This window comes from Seriola aureovittata, chromosome 21, assembly GCF_021018895.1.
Source record: "Seriola aureovittata isolate HTS-2021-v1 ecotype China chromosome 21, ASM2101889v1, whole genome shotgun sequence".
Classification (NCBI taxonomy): domain Eukaryota; kingdom Metazoa; phylum Chordata; class Actinopteri; order Carangiformes; family Carangidae; genus Seriola; species Seriola aureovittata.
In genome coordinates this window covers 5,873,159-5,893,924 of record NC_079384.1, presented here as the reverse complement: position 1 = coordinate 5,893,924, position 20,766 = coordinate 5,873,159, and the positions used below count along the sequence as shown (strand labels likewise).

General features: G+C 40.7%; 1 protein-coding gene across 2 annotated transcripts in view; it reads left to right on the top strand.

The window, feature by feature from the left end:
- Positions 1-3,014: 3,014 nt before the first annotated feature.
- The window catches only part of trrap (transformation/transcription domain-associated protein), an 81,741-nt gene continuing 63,989 nt past the window's right edge, over positions 3,015-20,766 (top strand). For both annotated transcript variants that reach the window (XM_056365940.1, XM_056365939.1), the window contains exons 1-27: positions 3,015-3,051; positions 3,621-3,804; positions 4,696-4,745; positions 5,042-5,152; positions 5,371-5,475; positions 5,935-6,018; positions 6,543-6,599; positions 6,771-6,896; positions 7,512-7,589; positions 7,966-8,054; positions 8,630-8,726; positions 9,597-9,735; positions 10,489-10,567; positions 11,171-11,405; positions 11,509-11,845; positions 11,996-12,093; positions 12,293-12,487; positions 12,608-12,799; positions 12,890-13,055; positions 13,177-13,433; positions 13,897-14,097; positions 16,807-16,958; positions 18,703-18,902; positions 19,189-19,406; positions 19,653-19,850; positions 20,097-20,357; positions 20,579-20,740. In XM_056365940.1, coding sequence (XP_056221915.1) covers positions 3,705-3,804; positions 4,696-4,745; positions 5,042-5,152; positions 5,371-5,475; positions 5,935-6,018; positions 6,543-6,599; positions 6,771-6,896; positions 7,512-7,589; positions 7,966-8,054; positions 8,630-8,726; positions 9,597-9,735; positions 10,489-10,567; positions 11,171-11,405; positions 11,509-11,845; positions 11,996-12,093; positions 12,293-12,487; positions 12,608-12,799; positions 12,890-13,055; positions 13,177-13,433; positions 13,897-14,097; positions 16,807-16,958; positions 18,703-18,902; positions 19,189-19,406; positions 19,653-19,850; positions 20,097-20,357; positions 20,579-20,740 — 3,987 coding nt within the window. In that variant the 5' untranslated portion in view covers positions 3,015-3,051; positions 3,621-3,704. The remainder of the gene's footprint in view (positions 3,052-3,620; positions 3,805-4,695; positions 4,746-5,041; positions 5,153-5,370; positions 5,476-5,934; positions 6,019-6,542; positions 6,600-6,770; positions 6,897-7,511; positions 7,590-7,965; positions 8,055-8,629; positions 8,727-9,596; positions 9,736-10,488; positions 10,568-11,170; positions 11,406-11,508; positions 11,846-11,995; positions 12,094-12,292; positions 12,488-12,607; positions 12,800-12,889; positions 13,056-13,176; positions 13,434-13,896; positions 14,098-16,806; positions 16,959-18,702; positions 18,903-19,188; positions 19,407-19,652; positions 19,851-20,096; positions 20,358-20,578; positions 20,741-20,766) is intronic.

The following is a 20,766-nucleotide window of genomic DNA, read 5'->3' as shown; positions in this document are numbered from 1 at the left end:
TGTTATAATTGCTGGTGAATGTCCTCATATCTGCTTACATTACAGTGTGTGTTAAACATTAATTCAATTTCTCTATGATGCTTTTATTGTTAGATAGGGCGACTTAAAGTTCAGTGTTCCCTTAAAGCTTCACCTGAAAGTAACTGATAACTATATCTGTCTCAATCTGGCCTGGCCAATTTTAAGCAGGTTGGCTCTACAATATTTTTGTCATGATCATAAATTCTCAGACAACCCAACTGCCACAGAACACAGGGTTTGCAAAGCCTGTGCAAACCAATTACCATCATCAGTGACAGACTCTGCCTCCCTCGGTTAAACAGAATATTTTACTCTGACGTCTCGCCTATTTGGTTACCAGGTGACAAAGACAAAAGCTACCTGCCAATCCAAGATAAACCAGCCGATTTATAAACAGCTCCTGGAAATGGGAAAAAAAATCAACTTTTATTACACTAGATACAACAATGTCATTATGAAATCTAATTTTTCAATAACAACCGTATTGCCAAAGCTGGAGAACTGTCTGCTGTGCACTGTTTGCCTGGTCCACAGGCAACATGTCCTCTTATTATGCAGAGCTGGGGAGCGCATATGGGTAAAAAGAATGAATGCACATGGAAGCTTTAGATGCAAGAATAGATTTTCAGGGTTCATTGTTGATGATTCTGACTCAGTCTCAAGGAAAGTGCACTTCTTTTTATCTGGGAAATAATGCAGGGGTGATCCAGCTTCATCACGAGGGCATCAGCAGCCAGAATAGTGCACTGAAAAAACATAAATCTAATGGACAGATGAGTGGTTTTGGAAAGCTGCAGAACCAGTGTGTCATCCACTCTCCCCTCTCAGTATAAAGCCCCTGTCAGAAAAAAGAAGAAAAAAAAAAAAAAACCCACTAATGAAATGAACAGGACAGTGCAATAAGCCCGAGACAAACATCTTTTAGCAGATCATTATTACTTAGGGAACAGAGAGCGTAAAGAGAATGAGAATGTCACGTTATATGTCAAATTATCTCTTACATTATATGTGACATTCACCGAAAGGAATATCTCATTCTGCAGTCTTTTGCCAGTGGGTTCACTCTATGGATGGAGGAGGTTGTGAAGGAGAGAATTGTGAATTAAAACCCATTAGCAAAGCATGTGGGCAGGAGACAGAGGCTTGATAGATTAGGCAAGATAAATAATGACCATCTTTCAACCAGACTTCATTATTTCCAAAGCTATTTAAACAAGCATTATGGGGGGAAAAAATCTCAAGTCATGTTGACTTACACACACTCTTTCATTTATGAACCACTGAAGCATATATGGCAGCAACTAAATTTATCTTTGAAATGATCATGAACTGTAATATACTGGGATTTTAAATGCTAACTGATTTGCTTGTTTGACTGGCCAACTCAATATAAGAGAAAATTGAAAAAAAGCCGTCTAGAAGGTCAATGAAAACCAGAACAACCACTGAAAAATTCTTTGGCAACTGAAAAGAAAATAAATTATTAAAAACCCCACAATACCCTTTACTCCAGACTCCTGGCTCACCTCTACTAAATGTTGCACATCTTTCCTCTAGCACTGTCCCAGTTTTATGAAGGTCTATTATTAAAAAAAAAATCAGCCCTCAAGATCAAGATCTCAGCCCAATTTCCGATGTTTTGCTCTCTTCAAAAAGTCTATACCGGGTATCAGATAAAAAAAAAACTATGTTGAAGTATAATGTTTGCAATGCTTCATGCCTATGTCTATATATTTTGTTCAAAGGGATCTCATGGCCAATGATGTGCTCAAATCAAGAAATGAAATGCAGTTGGTTATTATTGACAATCTGCATGTTTTACTTTGAGCACTGAGGATTTCAGAACACGTCAATCTTACAGTCCCACTGGTCACGTTCAGTGGGCTGCCATCTTGTGGTAAAAACAAACCACACTAACTAGCACAACAGTATGAAGACATTAATTAAAACGGTGAATAAATGAATGATTGACCTCAATTCTATTCAAGTGTTTTTCCATCTGATGGCTCATCTCTCATAATTCTTCATACTTTGTAACCATAGAAATTAGAGTCGCAAAGATCTTTTGAGCTACAACATTGCGAAATATCCCACTAGCCGGTGTATATTCTTCTCCAGCATGACAATTGTATGTATTTTAAGATCTTTAATTCATAGGGAAGACTCCTCCTCTCAACCAGTTGAGCACTGACCTTCTGAAAAAGAACTGCAGAGCATCTGGTCCATAAAGAACTTTACAACTTATAAAAATTTACAACTACAACTTGATGGATTCTTGTTAAAACAATCTATGAACAACTTAATGACATTTACAACTGCAGTCTGTTACCTGCACTATAGATGCATGTATTACAAGATACACATATGGTACTCTCGCAATTTCTGTACTTACTCAGAATCAGAAGAACTACTATAAATGATGACAAGTGTAAAGATATGAATGAAACAGTTCATCTAGAAAGTATTCTGACACAAATGACCCTGAAATATGTACAGGGATGGAGCAGGCCCTGTTTTGGAGGAACAACTAATTAAGTTTCATTTGAACAAAAGAAACTCGTTCATTCACAAAAAAAAAACATGAGTTTAACATAGATTCATAGACTTGACATACATTACCATTGGCCTCATTTCACATCCACATTTCAGAGTATCAAGTTCTGGTTCAATGCCAAGTTTGAACATAAATCCATGGACGACAGGGAGCATGCGCGGTTCACCACACATTTAGTTCCCCGGAGCTCGAAGACCATCGAAAACGATGGTCTTATAGCCACTGGTGTATCCTTCCGCTAGTACTAGACTAAGCCGTTGGAACCAACATAACATATTTTCACGGAAATTAACATCTATTGTATCATTTTTCCGCATAAATAAATATCAGTCTAACATATTACAAAGTATATATATATACACTGAAAGTGAAAATATGATAAACAACCCGCGGAGGGATATCAGTCATCTCGCTCCCGGCAGCATCTGCACGAGAGCGGCGGATACAGAACGATAGCTTCCTGTCTGTGCTGCTCGGTAAGTGTAAACGGCTCGCTTTTTTTATTATAAACCTTACATATATTGCGTGTTTTCCACAGTCTCCACGGGTAGTTTTGGAGTTTTTAAATGTTGATTAAGGTGCTTGTGATCTGTTGCTTGTGTTTATATTGTTTTTTAACAGAGTTTAACGCCAGGGGATGTGCAAGCGCTTTCTTTCTTTAAGGAAGCTAACTTACTAGCTAACGGTTGCTAATATGTTTTGCAGAATTAACATGATATGTGACTTTTCTGGCTTATTGGAAGTCCGAATAAGCGCTTAAGGCCTCTTAATAACCGATGGGCTACAATTTCGACACCGATAACCACGTTTTTAATTCACAAATGCTGTCGGAAAATTGTGCTAGCTGATGCTCCTAATGATGTCATCATTGTGCGTCCGTTAAGGAGCATGTTGTTTGTAGACACTGTCATTTTTCCTGTAACAACACAGAGTTCTAAAAAAATATTGACAAAATAGAAGTTCAATTTGTTACATTTAAATAAGAGACTAAGCATCGCTTTCAGTACGAATGTTTTAAATCCCTTCTTTCCTCTCATCTCTGCAGTGTACATGAGATTACACTGAGATCTGTGCAGACTGCTGTCTGCCCTCTTTCCCCACAGCAGCACAGTCTGTCTCAGCTGCCACCATGGCCTTTGTGCCTGCTCCCAGCCCCACTGTGGTGGACCAGACCACACTCATGAAGAAGTACCTGCAGTTTGTGGCAGCGCTCACAGACACCAACACTCGTAAGTTCATAAATCTCCAAGTGTTTTGCAAGACATGAGAGATGTAGACAAGAGCAATGTCACATGTGTGAATAATGACTTAAGGTAGCCCCAAATCTATGCACTTTCAGTAAATGTCTGTTTCTATGTAGTCACATTTATAGTATCAAATGCAGGTTTTGTACTTACATTTTTTTGTTACTGTATACAAAACGTTTTATACAGCAGTAATCTGGCACCCACACATGATGTGCTTTATCTGCAGTGAGTTAGATCCGAGGTTTTCCACTTCGTTTCCTTACATTTCACCTTTATTTTCATGCTAACATTTGGGCTGCTGTCATTCTTTCCAACATGAGCAGATAATCAGATGCAGCATGGATTAGTGAAAATGCAATTAATCAGTTACTTTAAATCAATAGTTTATTGAGTTTTTCAATTTCAATTTTTAAGGTTAGTCAAATATTTAATGTAAGAATGAATTAAAAGATTCACATAAAAATAAATAGGTCTTTTAATAATTATTGGAGTTACACATTCAGTTAGAAATTCAAAGAATAAATTTCTCCTGCATATTAATTACTTTGTCATTGCATTGAACTTTTTTTATGCTTAGTGTCAGCAAATACATGATGGTTCAGGTTAGACATGTGTACTTGGCATGGGCGATGTGATGAGAGCGATACGCTTTAGTCCAGTCAAAGGTACGCGTGTCTGGGAGAGTGTTTGTCTGTGTGAGTGTGTTTGAGTGAGAGTGTGTTTCTTGATGTACCTCTTGATCAATCTGGACGCTGAAAGTAAAACTGATAAGATCTGAGAATCCCTGCTGAGCACATGGAGACAACCATGAAAAGTGAAACTGTATCATTAGCAAGTGTGATTAATGGCAGCGCTCTGTCCTTCAACATCCAGCTGATGAAACTAAGCTGAAGATGATGCAGGAGGTCAGCGAGAACTTTGAGGTGAGTTTGATGAATGTTCTCTGTGTGTGATGGAAAGGATTCATTTTCTTTGTCTCCGCTGATGGATAATGATGGATCTTTTTGGTTTTATGGATCCCAATAAAGTTTAATTGTTCAAGTTTCTTTTAAATTAGTGGAAACTTGAAAAATACTTTTCTTTTTGATGCATAGAAGTAAGCATATAGCAACAAATTAAAATCACTGATTAAGAAAAGTGACACAGCTTTGAAACATTACTGTTTCTGAGATTCTGAGTTGCTTCATATCATAAAATGTTTTGGGCTTGTCAATTTCAGAATGTGACATCTTCACCTCAATACTCCACCTTCTTGGAACACATTATCCCTCGCTTCCTCACGTTTCTTCAAGATGGAGAGGTGCAGTTCCTTCAGGAAAAACCTACACAGGTATGAGGCTAAAGACCATGGCTTAGGCCACCTACACTCATTTTTTATCTGTTCACCAATGTTCAACAACAGTTCACCTTTGAAAAAAAGCAGTTAATGCTCTTTCACTGAACTTCATCACAACACATTTTCCAAAATGAGTGAAAATCACTAGATCTCATAAAATGATTTAAGTGTACGTGAGATTATTTACTTAAAAATGTTATCCATTTGTTCAGCAATTGAGAAAGCTGGTGCTGGAGATCATCCACCGCATCCCAACAAATGAACACCTTCGTCCACACACCAAGAACATCCTCTCTGTGATGTTTCGCTTCCTGGAGGTATGAATCCTAATCTCTTACAACACAACGTTTTGCATTTTATTGTTTTGCACCATTTAGTTACTTTAAAACTGTATTGAATATTTTACTTCCAGAAGTTGATTTTGCCTTATTTTCTAGCTGATATTCTGTTTTCAAAGCTTAGTAAAGGCACGTAATAACATACATTAATATTAACCACTTGCCAAATTCGCCAACATTTTGCATGTGGTTGTAATGGGTGTGTTCTTTAGTAGGCATTATACAAAGTTTGACTGAATATGTGGGGTTCATTGCTGTGAGAAATACATTGGATGAAAAAATGATGAACTTGCAGATGACATGATGATTGGAATTTACAAGTCACTGTGGGGACTAGTAAAAAAACAAACAAATTAGCTATATATATGCAGGTATGCCACACATACAGGAGCTATTGAATGGTTATTTCACGCATTTTTCCCCCCTTGTTTTTTCCAGATTGAAAGTGAGGAAAATGTGCTGATATGCCTTCGCATCATCATTGAGCTACACAAACAGTTCCGCCCTCCAATCTCCCAGGAGGTGAGTTCTTCAGTTGTGAAAACATTTTGAAAGAGATTTTGATAAGGTTGTCCTCAGCTTAAGAAATTCTAAGCTCACAAAAAAGAATCAGATTTTCCCCCAGTATTTTGTCCCTGTGCTGATGGATGCAAACCGAGAGTGATCTTTTCTGGTCTAATTCCTGTTAAAGACAAAAGTATATTTGTTAATATTCCTGTGATGCTGGAAATCGTGATCTTTAAACTGTCTCAACTCAGAACTATTATCTCATTCCCTATAGTAAATAATGAACATATGATAAATACTTAAAATTACTTTAAGAAATGTACTTAAAAACACTTACTTACTTAAATAAGTAGACCAAAAGCTGAATGACAAACAGTAGGAGCAGCATTACATATGTAATTTGTATGAGGACAGACTCTTCTGTTTAACTTAGCCAGGCCAAATAGAAGAATTTTTTTCCTCTCATTCTTGATGAAAAAATTAACTTTTGAACATTTTCTTAGAGTCTCAGATTGTAATGTTTTCCATAATCTTCTCAGATTCATCACTTTCTGGACTTTGTGAAGCAGATTTATAAAGACCTTCCCAAAGTTGTTGTAAGTACATCGTCCACATCAGGTGACTGTGTTTTGTTGTGATTTGATCAAGTTTTTACTGGAGGCATTGAGTAGCTTGTCACCATCCTCTCCTCTCTGCCTTTCTTCCAAACATGTCTGTTTAATTTTCCTCTGTTGCCTCTAACCATTGTTTCTTTCTACTCCCATCAGGCCAGGTACTTTGAGAACCCACAGGTGATAGCAGAGAACACAGTTCCCTCTCCAGAAATGGTGGGGATGATCACCTCTGTGTTGGTTAAGACTGCACCTGAGAGGGAAGACAGCGAAACACGAACAGTAAGCTAACCCAACAGTTTGTTCAGTATTTATACTCCATATTTTTACAGTACTGTCTCTAACCACTGGATGGTAGTAGTGCACTGTGTTGGCACAGCAACAGAAGAGACCACAAAGTGCGCTTATTCTTAAATAGAAAAGATGTAGAAGGTACATTATGCTCTCCTTTAGCAGTGGCTTGTTTTACATTGGTGAATATATAATCACAGCCCACTAGGGGATTCCTAAATATGTGGAAGATTGATAATGTGACATCTGGGATTCAAGTGTGTTATGGTGTTATAGCCAGCAATGATTGTTGGTAAGGTCAAGAAGAATTTTAATGAGGCTAAATAAATAACCGTCTGCTCAGGGTAAACTAAAGGTTTTATAACCCACGCACTTAATATCTGTGGGAGAAACGTGGTCCTTTATTTAAGATCCTTTTCCTTAAAATTAATTTCTCGATCTTCATTATATAAAGACTGTGCTTAGAAAAATCAGAAACATCGTACATTTTAAACTTAAACTTGCCCTGGATATTTTTACTGCAGCAATGGTGTATATGTTCAGCAGTTGCATCACTCAGTCATTACAGTCTTCTCATTATGTTTCTCCTTTTATTTCTACCTCCAGCACACCATCATTCCACGGGGGTCTTTGTCTCTCAAGGTGCTGGCAGAGCTCCCTATCATAGTGGTGCTGATGTATCAGGTAAGTGAAATACTTTCTAAATGAACCCAGCCTTTCTCACATTAACCTTTGGTAATGTGGTTTGATAAAAGGAACAAATAAACGAGTCTCTATTAAATGGCCTATCTGCTTTTTGACATAAAAAAAAAAAAAGTTAGTTTAAAATGCACTTTCTTTTTGGAGACTGAAGTTAAGTTGCAAAGATTCTGACAGCACTAATTGAACTGACTCATCTGCAATTTAATTGGAATCATGAAAGTTTTGACATATTTTCTGCTAAAAATACATATGAAAATATTGCGTTTTGGGATGAATTCCTTCAGCTGTGATGATGTCTGTATTTAAATGAGGTTAGTTTCTCATTTACTGGGATTGTGTGTTTGCTCTTGCCCCTCAGCTATATAAGCTGAACATCCACAATGTGGTGTCAGAGTTTGTACCCCTCATCATGAACACCATCATGCTCCAGGTGTCTCCACAGGCCAGGTAAGATGCATTTGTGTATGCTTGTTAACACGCACGCTCATATTGTGTGTGTGCGCTGTGCAAGTGTGTCTGAGACAGGTGTTTGAGTGTGCCTTTAACAAATTTCATTCGAAATGAGTTTGGGCACGTTTAAGAGAATTGATTTTTTTTTTTCTCCTCTTCCTCTCTCACACTAAGTTTGTTGATGGTGTTGCTTGGCACTTTGCCTGCCAGAGCCGGAGTTAAAATCCATTTGGAGAAGTTAAAATTGTAGGAATTGGCTTAGCAGGAGGTGAAACCTCTCAGGGTAGGAAGAGAGTTGTGTTAAGCATTCTGAACAGGAAGGAAATGGAGCAGAGTTAATTTAGAAAAAATACCTCAGCAGTGTCTAGCAGGTATAGAGAGAGAGTTTCCTTCTGACGTGCAGTAACTGCTGTGACGCAAACAAACAAGCCACCCATGTAGATTTGACTCCCATATGTAGACGCGCAATTTCAACCCGTGTAATTGCCACCTACTGCAGGTATACAACATCATTAATGTCTTTGATGGGACTAAATGGCTTTTGTATGTAAATCATTCCGTTTCCTTTGCAGGCAACACAAGCTTTATAACAAGGAGCTGTATGCAGACTTCATTGCTGCACAGATAAAGACACTGTCATTTCTGGCCTACATCATTCGAATCTACCAGGTACGCCTGTTTTGATGGCTGCATGTTACATCATCCATTGCTAATGAATAGGCTCAATGAGTCATCCCACTTTAAAGGAAATAGTTGTCATTTATGCTTAAAGCCATTTTATTTGCACCACTGTATGGTTCCACTCACCAGTGTTTTGCAATGTATATTATATATACTTAGAATTTTTAAATGCATCCTCTAGTCAAACTTGGTTTCACATTAACTACTAGCAAATGTCCCTTGAATATAAAGACGTAGATATAATGAATCAAGGAAACATTGTTTTGAAGGTTTGATTTCAAGATTTCATTTCTTCCTGTGGGTGCCAGGTGATTGGCAGGAAGCACAGTATAATATTATGTGCTCACTGATATGAAGACATGGAAGCTTGGGAGAATAAAGATAAAACTGATTCTTTGAAAAATTAAATTAAGACTTTGTATTTACTTTTTTTTTTTTTTTTACACTGAACAAAAATGAATCACACCTCTGAAGATATCTCCGACTCTCCTTACTCTGTGCACAGACATTAATAGGGATGGTGTAAGAGTCAATAAAAACCCACAATTGGCACAAACATAAGAAACACTGATAATACCATATAAAGAACTTCTAACTCACCTCGAGAAAAATTCCATTAGTATGTGAGTTAGTGTTCTGTTGTTTGCACCGCTGCAGAAATTTAAATTAAACTAAAAGATATCGAACATGGGCCCAAAATACTAGCTGTGGAAGTGTTGGTCTAGAAATGCTAGTAATTTTATTGGAAAAAGTAAGCTTGTCTCAGAATACAGTACATTTTTAAAATTAATTGTGTTTTTAAGCATATTTTGTTATATATGTGTGTGTTTGTGTGTATGTGTGTGTTTGCCCAATCAGGACCTGGTAGGGAAGTACTCTCAGCAGATGGTAAAGGGCATGCTGCAGCTGCTGTCCAACTGCCCCTCTGAGACTGCTCACCTCCGCAAGGAACTTCTCATCGCAGCCAAGCACATTCTCACAACTGACCTCCGCAGCCGTATGTATACACGTGCACACACACACAAATTCATATAAGCTAGTGTGAAACATGAAAATAAGGTTCATATTTCTTTCATAATACACATTATGTTTTTAAGGACTTTTTTGATCCGTGAATACTGAAGAAACTTTAAGGCTAATTGTAGTTTATGGTGTTCATCCTGGTCAAAACATTAACAGCCTAGATTTTCCTGCCAAGTCACACTTAATTTTTCACATTTCACACTTCTGAAATAACATTTTTATTAGCTGTCAAACTGTGGCTGTAGCACCTAATTTAGATTTGGAGACTAAGCGGTGGAAAGTGAGACTGAATGAAATGGAATAAAAGCTCAACCACCCATCAATGAAATCTTGAGACGGTGATGCACATTTTGGGGCTATTTTCTGCATTATACTGTGAATTTCGTCTTGCTTCTGTGGCTGAAACTATTTTCAGTGATTCGCCTCATTTTCTGCGAGAGATTTTGCTTCGTGGAGCCGCAGAAAACTCAGGAAACTATTTTACCATAATTAGGTGTTCGGATGACAGTTATACTCTTGCTGCCACAGTAGGAAAAGGGGCATTGATATGGTTATTATTATATTTGTTATATTTGATACAACAAGCATTTTCTATTATTTTATGTACGTTTATTGTTCCTTTGTCTTGTTAGAATTAAGCATTAAGAACATCTATCGCACCACTTCTTTTTCTGGGCAGACAACATTTTTGAATCATGTCATGAAAATGTATCTCATTGTGTTTCAGAGTTTATCCCTTGTATGGACAAACTTTTTGATGAATCCATCCTGATCGGTTCTGGCTACACTGCACGAGAGACTCTTAGGTGAGTTTTGTGTGTGTTCACAATAATTTGATCCCCCCCCCCCTTGTGGTTGATTTCTCAGCCAGGTGCATGTTAAGTGTCCTAGCATATTAATCAGGTAGTTCTCAGTGCTGCCAAAATTCTCAGGGAAGCTGACTGCAACTGCAACACTGCAGCACAGATCGCACTGTCAAGCTGTCATGTACACCTGCATCTCCAGAGGGCAAACTGCCCACACATCCTCCCTTAGGTCGAAAACCTCCTTGAACCCTCCTCAGATGCCAAACTAGCTCACCTCATCAACAAAATAGCTGTCATTTCACATTAGTACCACATAGCAAACGAGGCAGCTGGATGAGACCTGGCAGGACTATCAGTGTCACTCATTACCTCACCTTCTCTTTCTCCCTTACATATGCCAGTTTCAGCTGCATCTGCAGCTACTTTCCATATCTGTCAGGCTTTTCCTGTATTAAACTTCTATGAGTACTAGTTTTTCTGCCTTTTTAGAAAGTGTCAGTTCACTGGAGCACAGACTTTTCAGTTTTCACTAGCATTCAGTCATGAAATATGACTATAATTCTGCTCCAAATGTCACAGTGACATGTCTATTTTACTTTCCAGACCCTTGGCCTACAGCACACTAGCAGACCTGGTGCACCACGTTCGTCAGAATTTGCCCCTGACGGACTTATCCCTAGCTGTGCAGCTCTTTGCCAAAAACATTGATGATGAGTCACTTCCTAGTAACATCCAGACCATGTCCTGCAAATTACTGCTCAACTTGGTGGACTGCATCCGCTCAAAGTCAGAGCAGGAGAACGGCAATGGACGGGACATCCTGATGAGGATGCTGGAGGTAGGTAGCACAGAGCTGGGATCAATACAAAACGCAGTGATGTATATTTGATACACACTGAAGAGATGTTGGGTAATGTTTTTTCACCTCTCTTCCTCTTCAGGTGTTTGTGCTGAAGTTCCACACGATTGCACGCTACCAGCTTGTCTCCATCTTCAAGAAGTGCAAGCCTCAGTCAGAGATGGGTGTAGTCGACCCGGGGGCGTTACCCGGGGTTCCAGCCACACCCACTCCATCCACCACCCCCGCCCTTCCACCTCCTGCTCCCCCCACACCCGTTGCTGCAACGCCTCAACCACCAGCAACGCCCTTTGACCGACCTGGTGAAAAAGAAGACAAGCAGACATTTCAGGTGTCCGATTGCCGCAGCCTAGTCAAGACCCTGGTATGTGGAGTGAAGACGATTACTTGGGGCATCACCTCTTGCAAGGCCCCAGGAGGTGAGAAGACACGGATCCACGCAACAGCAACAGGCACTTTAGGCACCCAGCATATAAATGCATATGTATTAACGATTATTTGATTTGATTTGGACTTGCCTACATGCACTGTCCAACTTTCTATTTGTTTTTTTTTTTTATTTTCTCCAGAGGCTCAGTTCATTCCTAACAAGCAGCTTCAGCCAAAGGAGACCCAAATCTACATTAAGCTGGTCAAATATGCCATGCAGGCCTTGGACATCTACCAGGTATGACAAAAGATCTTCACTATACTATCAGTATTTTTGTTTGTGTAGTGATGATAAAACAAACACGAAATGAAGTTTGTGGAGGAGCAATCACAAAACTCACTAACGAATATGTATAAGTCGGTACGACGAAGCTCTTATTAAAAAAAGGTTTTCAATTGATCAACATCCCAGTGTAACAACTTTTTCTCCTGACCAGGTCCAGGTTGCTAATAACCAGCAGACATACATCAGGGTAGCCAACTGCCAGACTGTACGCATGAAGGAGGAGAAGGAGGTTCTGGAGCACTTTGCTGGGGTCTTCACCATGATGAATCCCCTCACATTCAAGGAGATTTTTCAGACGACTGTGCCATACATGGTGGAGAGAATCTCCAAGAACTATGCACTACAGGTACATGCTTTCTCATACACAATTAAAATGTGTTAGTTTTGTATAAGGAGTGATATCTTTTTCAGTCTGATTTCATCACACGTGCTCAAATTCTGTGTTTGTTCTCTGTTGTGATCCCAGATTGTTGCAAACTCTTTCCTGGCCAACCTGTCAACATCTGCACTATTTGCCACCATCCTAGTGGAGTATCTTCTTGAAAGACTGCCAGAGATGGGCTCAAATGTTGAACTCTCAAACCTCTACCTCAAGCTCTTCAAACTAGTCTTTGGCTCAGTGTCATTATTTGCTGCAGAGAATGAACAGATGCTGAAAGTAAGTAGAGGTTTTAATGTGTTTTTTGAGGCTATTTTTTTCTTTATCTCAGGCAGTCTTTATTAGTGTGACTGTCCCTTTTTTCCTCAGCCACACCTGCACAAGATCGTGAACAGCTCTATGGAACTGGCCCAGTCAGCTAAGGAACCCTACAACTACTTCCTGCTTCTCCGAGCTCTCTTCCGCTCTATTGGTGGAGGCAGCCATGACCTGCTCTACCAGGAGTTTTTACCCCTTCTGCCGAACCTTCTGCAAGGTAAAGCCTCGCACATAATATCTCTTAAGTTTAGATAAATTGTATTTGACAAAGGTGCAAAAGTATAATCCGCACACGAGCCACCCTGAAATTCATTTCCCAATCTCCTCTGTGCAATTAGGTCTGAACATGCTACAGAGTGGCCTTCACAAGCAACACATGAAGGACCTGTTTGTGGAGTTGTGTTTGACCGTGCCAGTGCGACTGAGCTCCTTGCTGCCCTACTTACCCATGCTAATGGATCCGCTGGTATCTGCCCTCAACGGCTCTCAGACCCTGGTCAGCCAAGGCCTACGCACCCTGGAGTTGTGTGTAGACAACTTACAGCCTGACTTCCTCTACGACCACATTCAGCCTGTCAGGGCTGAGCTCATGCAGGTGAGGATTGTTCTTGTCATCATGATTCATTGTGCAGCCCAGTGCAATTCTTACTGAGCTGAGTGGCAGGACACAGAAAAGATACATTTTTCAGATTAATAGATCTAGAAGTAACTCATTGGTAGACAATTATTGAATCATTTACGCAGTACCTGTTAGTATATCTGCCCTCTAGTGGTCAGCGGGCAGAAGGGCAATACCCGCATACATCGCACTAAACCAGAATAAATCATCCTTGAACTATGGAAGGCGACTAATGTTTGTAATCTTGTGTGCATGTCCTTTGACCCATTAGTTCAGTTAACTAAATATGACTATGGCTACTTATCTAGCAGAATTGCTAGTAACTGGTAGTGACTTATCAGCCAGCGTTTGGTTGATGTATTTTATAATATGCAGTTCAGTACGGTCTTTCTCTTTCTTCCATTTACATGTTTTTCTCCTTCTCACCTGCTTGCTCCAGGCCTTGTGGCGCACACTCCGCAACCCAGCAGAGAGCATCTCCCATGTAGCTTATCGGGTGTTGGGAAAGTTTGGAGGCAGCAACAGGAAGATGCTGAAGGAGTCTCAGAGGCTGCATTATGTGGTGACTGAGGTCCAGGGGCCCAGCATCAAGGCCGAATTCACTGACTGCAAGGCGTCCATACAGCTGCCCATGGAGAAGGTAAGATATGATGATAATGTCCACTTTAAGTTGTTTGCAGAGGTCACTCTGTAACACTGCTTGAAACCAGTTTGAATCCCATTTCTCCCCTTTTTTTACTTTTGTATTTCAGTTTTGGAAAGAGAGAATTAAACGTAAAACAGCTTGATATTCCTCATTATTGTTCTCCACAGAGAGCAATATATCCTTGTCAGGGCTTTGTGTGTGTGAGGGATGGAGTGAGTGAGGAGATGTGTGTGTCCTCCAGGTAATTAAATTCATCTCCTGTTTCTCCTCCTCATCCCCAGTCAGTAATCATCAATCTAGTGTGGGCCACCATGACGGCATTATTTACTCTCACTAATGGCTGCTCCTTCTTTCTGGCTATCCATCTGTGTGTTTGCCATCATCACGAGCAGAGGCAGCGCACACACTCACATGCTGCACACCCACATGCACAGACCGAAGGCATGAATCTCTTGCAGCCTCTTGATGCAGCCATACGGTTTGTTGGCACATTGAGGGAGAGAAGGCTTAAAGTGCTGTAAGGTAGACAGAGAGATCAAATAACAGTGATCTGAATAACTTGAATCTCATCAAGGTAGTACAACATGTAAAAACACTCACAGGGGATTTAAGCTGCATATCTCAGAATTTCTCTCGCTTCTTTTGCCTTTCAAGTTCTTTTCCATTTCCCATTTTCCTCTTGAATGTTATTTTTTTTCTGAACACTCTCCTGTAAGTTCGAACTCTTAAAAGGCTAAAGTAGAAAGCTGTGTTTTCTTAGAAGTTTGCTTCCAGAGTCTTTTCTTTTTTATATCTACAGGAACTTCAAAAAGTATTCAGATGCCTTCACTTGTTGTACACTTTACTAATTGTATTCATTTAGACGAGAATATACAATGAGATTACTCTCACTGATCCATAGTGACAAAGTGAAAACATGTTTTTTAGAAGGTTTTGCTAATTTATTAAAAATCCAAAGATGAAATCTCTTATTTACAAAAGTCTGGTTTTACTGTGGCACTCCAAACTGTGGTCTGGTACAACCTGGTACAACTCTGATTTAATTTTCCTTAATGTGGCCACAACTTGATTGGAGTCCACATGTGGCAAATTGAATTGACTGGAGACTGGAGTTCAAAAAGGCACATTTCCTGTGTATGTACAGTCCCACAATTACGTCTCAGGACAAAAACCAAGCCGTGAAGAAATCTCTATAGAACACTGCAATAAAATTGTTGTGAGGCGTAGATCAGGGCAGACGTTTGAAACCACCAGGACGCTTCCTAGAGTTAGTCAACCGGCCAAACTGAGTAACCGGGCATGAAGGGCCTCAGTCAGGGAGGTGACCAAGAACCTAACAATCAGTCTTCAATCAGAGCTACTCCTCTGCAGAGATGAGAGAACCTGCTGTAAGGATGACCATTTCAGCAGCACCCTTATCAATCAGGCCTCTGTAGTAAAGTGGTTAGACAGAAGCCACTCTAGAGTAGAAGGGATGTGACAGTCTGCTTGTAGATTGCCAAACAGCATTTAAGGGACTGTGGGAGCATGAGGAAAAAGATTCTCTGGTTTGATGAGAAAAAAAATGTATTGCTGTAGGCAGGAAACACTGTGTCTGGCGAACACCAGGCACTGCTCATCACCTGGCTAACACCACCCTACTGTGAAGCATGATGGTGGCAGCTTCGTGCTGCTTCTCAGTGGCAGGGACAGGGAGATTGGATAGATATGAGGGAAAGATAAATGTATCCAAGTACAGAGAGGTCACTGAAGAAAACCTGCTGTTCACCTTTCATCACGACAATGACCAGAAGTATAAATACAACAACGCTGTAGTGACTTTGTGGCAAGTCTTACTGTACATGCATGGGGTGACATGAAGATGGCAGTTCACAGACATTTCCCATCTAATCTGAGAGAGTTTAAGAGGATCTGCCAGGAAGAATGAGAGACTGCATAAATTCAGGTGTGCAAAGCTTGTAGAGACATACCCAGGAAGACTCGAAGTTGTTATAGCTGCCAGAGGGGCTTTTATGAAGTACTGAATTAGGTGCCAAATAGATATACATACATACTTTATTGCTCCCATTAGTGAAATTGTAAATACTTAAGTAAATATGACATCTCAAATTTCAATTTTTTAACAAAGTAGCATTTAAAAAAAAAAATCACTATATTATTATGGGTTTTTGAGAGTAGATTGGTGGAAAAAAATTCCAATTTTATCCATTTATAATTCATTCTAAAACACATTAAAATGCGCAAAAAGTGACGGGGTCAGAATGCTTTCTGAAACCACTGCTAGTACTTATAATAGAATACTTGTCAGAGTCCTGGTCCTGACAGAAATATCCCGATATCCTAATACACTGACAGGTCCACAATTCAATTATGCGGCTCCCTCATCTCTCCTCTCATCCTTCCTATTCTCGCATCCTCCTAATCTTTTCCCCTCTGTTCTGAGTGGCGTTAATTAGTTCATTTTCTCCCTTTTTAAGTGCCTGGCTGCTGTGGCTTGTCAGCCCATAATGTAGAAATCATAATGACCTTTGCTTGGCCAGATGGTGTCTGTGTTACTTCCTGCAAATTAATCATATATATATATATTTATGTATGTAGTTGTATACTGCAGTTCTATCCCCATGTTAATAATATGAGAATATCAGCATTTTGCAACTTGTCATTTCAGAATGGAAATGATTTGTTTGTTATGTTCTTTCCAAGGCGATAGAGACGGCTCTAGACTGTCTGAAGAGCGCCAACACAGAGCCCTACTACAGACGACAGGCCTGGGAGGTCATTAAGTGTTTCCTGGTGGCCATGACCAGTCTGGACGACAACAAGCATGCCCTCTACCAGCTTCTGTCTCATCCCAAGTAAGGAAACATTCTTGGCTTGATTTCGTCTGTAGCATATGCCTAGATGTTGCTGTTATTGTAATATTAATTTACAATTGATTAATTGTTATTTCAGTAGCAATGCACTATTCAGTACTAGATTATAGATGTTAGACTTTTTTAGGTAAATATAGTTTTATTTAGTAAATGTACATTGCATGGACACATTTATCTAAAATAAATACAGCTACAGTGTCTTGATGTATTTTGATTTACTAGTTGTTCAGGAAATATTCAGTATATTTATGTTTTGTGTTGCTGCTACAGTAGATGGCTAGTTTTATCTACATAAACAGAAGGAGGCGATAAAATTACATGTCATGCGTTTGACATTGGGTCTTTACACAGCCAGGTCTCTGATCAATCATCCCCCTCTTTATCCTTTACCTGGCCTAACTTGAGCGTGACCTCCACCCCATGTACATTGTTTCCCCCTTCCCTCCCTGTCTGTCGTCTCTCAACCCCACCTAACACACCGGCTCTGTATCTCTGCCCCCCCCACCTACACCCTGTCTCGCCACCTGCTGACATGCCCTATTTTTCAGTCTCTCATGTCATGTCTTCACCACTGTCCCCAACACACACTGGCTCATCAGTTCTGTCTCAGGGGTGGGAATTGCTAATTACACACTTGCAGGCGCCCCCCACCCACCCTTTGGCAGGCTTCACTGCGAGGCAGAAACACATACATGAACAGAGAAACAAGAAGGGGAAGGTGGTTGCCGGGTGGGTTAGTCACATTACCATCATTGATCTCTGGGCAGGGGCTAATTGACTTTCCCCTGTCTGTTTACGCTGCACCATGCCCCTTACACTCTCCTGTCATTACGCACTAACACACACATGCACATGAATGTGTCTGTGTGCACATTTCTGTGGGGATAATGAAGTGTGTCAGTTATGATCAAGGGGGCTGCACTGCTGCCTCCTCTTGTCAGATGTCTCGATTTGAGTTGTCTCTCTCTCCTGAAGGATTTTGACTGATTTTTTTTTTTTCTTTCTCTGCCGTCCTTTATTTTCTTCACAGCATCTCTCTCTGCCTCAGTATTTGGTCACTGTAAATGCAGCCTTTCAGTTTAGGAAAAAAAAGGACACATAGAGCAATTCATAAAATGCCAACTGGGGAGAACGTAGCAGCCCTGGAGTGGCAGGCCTCCAAATAAATGAAGGGCAATTGATCTGACATTCTGTGCCACCCCCACTTTCTCCACCCGCCACATTCCTTGCTTGCCTTTTCCCTTTCCTCTCAGCCCCCGTTCTTCTCTCTCCTCCTCCAAAGAGCAGTCTTTTAAATGGCAATAATGAAATGAAGTGATCCATCAGGTCTGCCCCTGGCGTGTGGCATTATAAAACACAAGCTCAAGCATGGAGAAAACAGCTGCTCAATCACACCACGGCCCAGTTGCCTTCAGCTGCAGTAAATAACAAAAATACCAACAGGGGACAAAGAGGGAGGCAGAGGAATAGATAGGCAGAAGGAACTAAGAGGAGAGAGAAAATGTAAGGACAATAAGAATCAGAGATACCGGGTTGGGGCCTGCAGAGAGGTAATGGAGATGGATCTTTACTCTGAAATTTTTAGCAAATGGGCTGAACACAAACCATTAAATGATTTCTGGGCTTCCAGCTTAAAGAAAGTTTCAGCGCCATTGTCACATATTAATATGTTGTCCTTGTTAATATGTAATCCTCTAATTCATTGTGTGGTTTTCTCCCCCATTAGCTTCACTGAGAAGTGGATCCCCAATGTCATCATCTCTCACCGCTACAAAGCACAAGACACGCCTGCCCGCAGAACGTTTGAACAGGCCCTGACTGGGGCATTCATGTCTGCTGTGATAAAGGACCTGAGGCCCAGTGCGCTGCCCTTCGTAGCCAGCCTGATTCGCCATTATACCATGGTCGCTGTGGCCCAGCAGTGTGGTGAGGGACTTCTGCTCTTCGTATTCTCTTCATCTAATATTAGCTTTCTGTTTTGCCCTGGCATTGGCATCTATTCCCAACTGCAGAAGAAAATCTGTCACTTTCCAATTTTGTCCTTTCTCTGATGAAAATTCTGGCTTATAGTTTTGCATCTAATACAAGACAGATAGAAACTTAAATTTAAGTCACATGTACTGTAACACATAGGTGTGATCTTTTATATTAAAATTAATATATGTATATATATTCACATTAAACATAATTTTGTCCTATTCCTTGACCCCAGGGCCATTCTTGCTGCAGTGCTACCAGCTAGGCAGCCAGCCAAGCACAGCCATGTTCCACAGTGAGGAGAATGGCTCAAAGGGCATGGATCCCTTGGTTCTGATTGATGCCATAGCTATCTGCATGGCCTATGAGGAGAAGGAGCTGTGTAAGATTGGAGAGGTGGCACTGGCCGTCATCTTTGACGTGGCAAGCATCATCCTCGGGTCCAAGGAGAGGGTAAGTAATTGGGAGGAGGGTGCTGGAGGGTTCATTAATTTGTGAACTGAATAAACACATTGGCACTTAGGCTCATTGTGCCCATTGTTTTGGAACTGTGGTAAATTGTGTTGGCCATTAAGATAACTTAAGACATGATTTCACTTTGAAATGAATGATTGTTTGATTTATGCTCTCATATACATGTATGTTTAGTCTTTTAATGGTAATCAGTTAATCACTCCGGCCTCTTGTTTACATCTGCAGGCATGTCAGCTGCCCTTGTTCTCGTACATTGTGGAGCGTCTGTGCGCCTGCTGCTATGAGCAGGCCTGGTACGCCAAGCTTGGCGGCGTGGTGTCCATCAAGTTCCTGATGGAGAGACTGCCTCTGATCTGGGTGCTACAGAACCAGCTCACTTTTCTTAAGGCCCTGCTCTTCGTCATGATGGACCTCACAGGAGAGGTAAAGAATACAAAAAGAATTGTGCATATTATAATATTTTATAACAATTTCAAAAGGGTAGAAGGGACATCTCTGTTTATTAATTAGTTATTGAGTGCAAAGATTTACCCGTCTTTGGTCGCCTTTTGTCGTCCCACAATGTTGTACAAATGCTTTTGTAACAGCACGTAACCTTTCTTTCTTGTCGCACCACTCCACCTTTATTGCTTTGGCATTGTATCTACTAACTTATTGATTTTCACACAGGTGTCAAATGGTGCTGTAGCCATGGCTAAGACCACCCTGGAGCAGTTGCTGGTGCGTTGTGCCACTCCACTGAAAGATGAAGAAAAGACAGAGGAGCTGCTGGCTGCGCAGGATAAGTCTTTCCACATGGTCACGCATGACCTGGTCCGAGAGGTCACCTCTCCCAACTCCACTGTCAGAAAGCAGGCCATGCACTCTCTGCAGGTGCTCGCCCAGGTCACCGGCAAGAGTGTTACCGTCATCATGGAACCACACAAAGAGGTAACACCAAGGACTGTAAAGTTTTCTACATGTGTACTGTGATTTAATGCTGTGCTAGACAAGACTCTTGAACACAAAATGGACTACAATGAAGGAGCTTGTCTGATCATGAACCGTCTTCCTCCGAGAGACTCAAGTTTTGTGAAAAAAAATGAGTGAAATAGAAAATATCTTTTGACCCACATAAATTGTGTGTTTTCATGGGGTTTTCTTCTACTCAGGTGTTGCAAGATATGGTTCCTCCCAAGAAACACCTGCTCCGCCACCAGCCTGCCAACGCCCAGATCGGCCTGATGGAGGGCAACACCTTCTGCACCACCCTGCAGCCCCGTCTCTTCACAATGGACCTTAATGTCATGGAGCACAAAGTTTTCTACACAGAGGTATGCAAGAAACTTAAATATCTTAA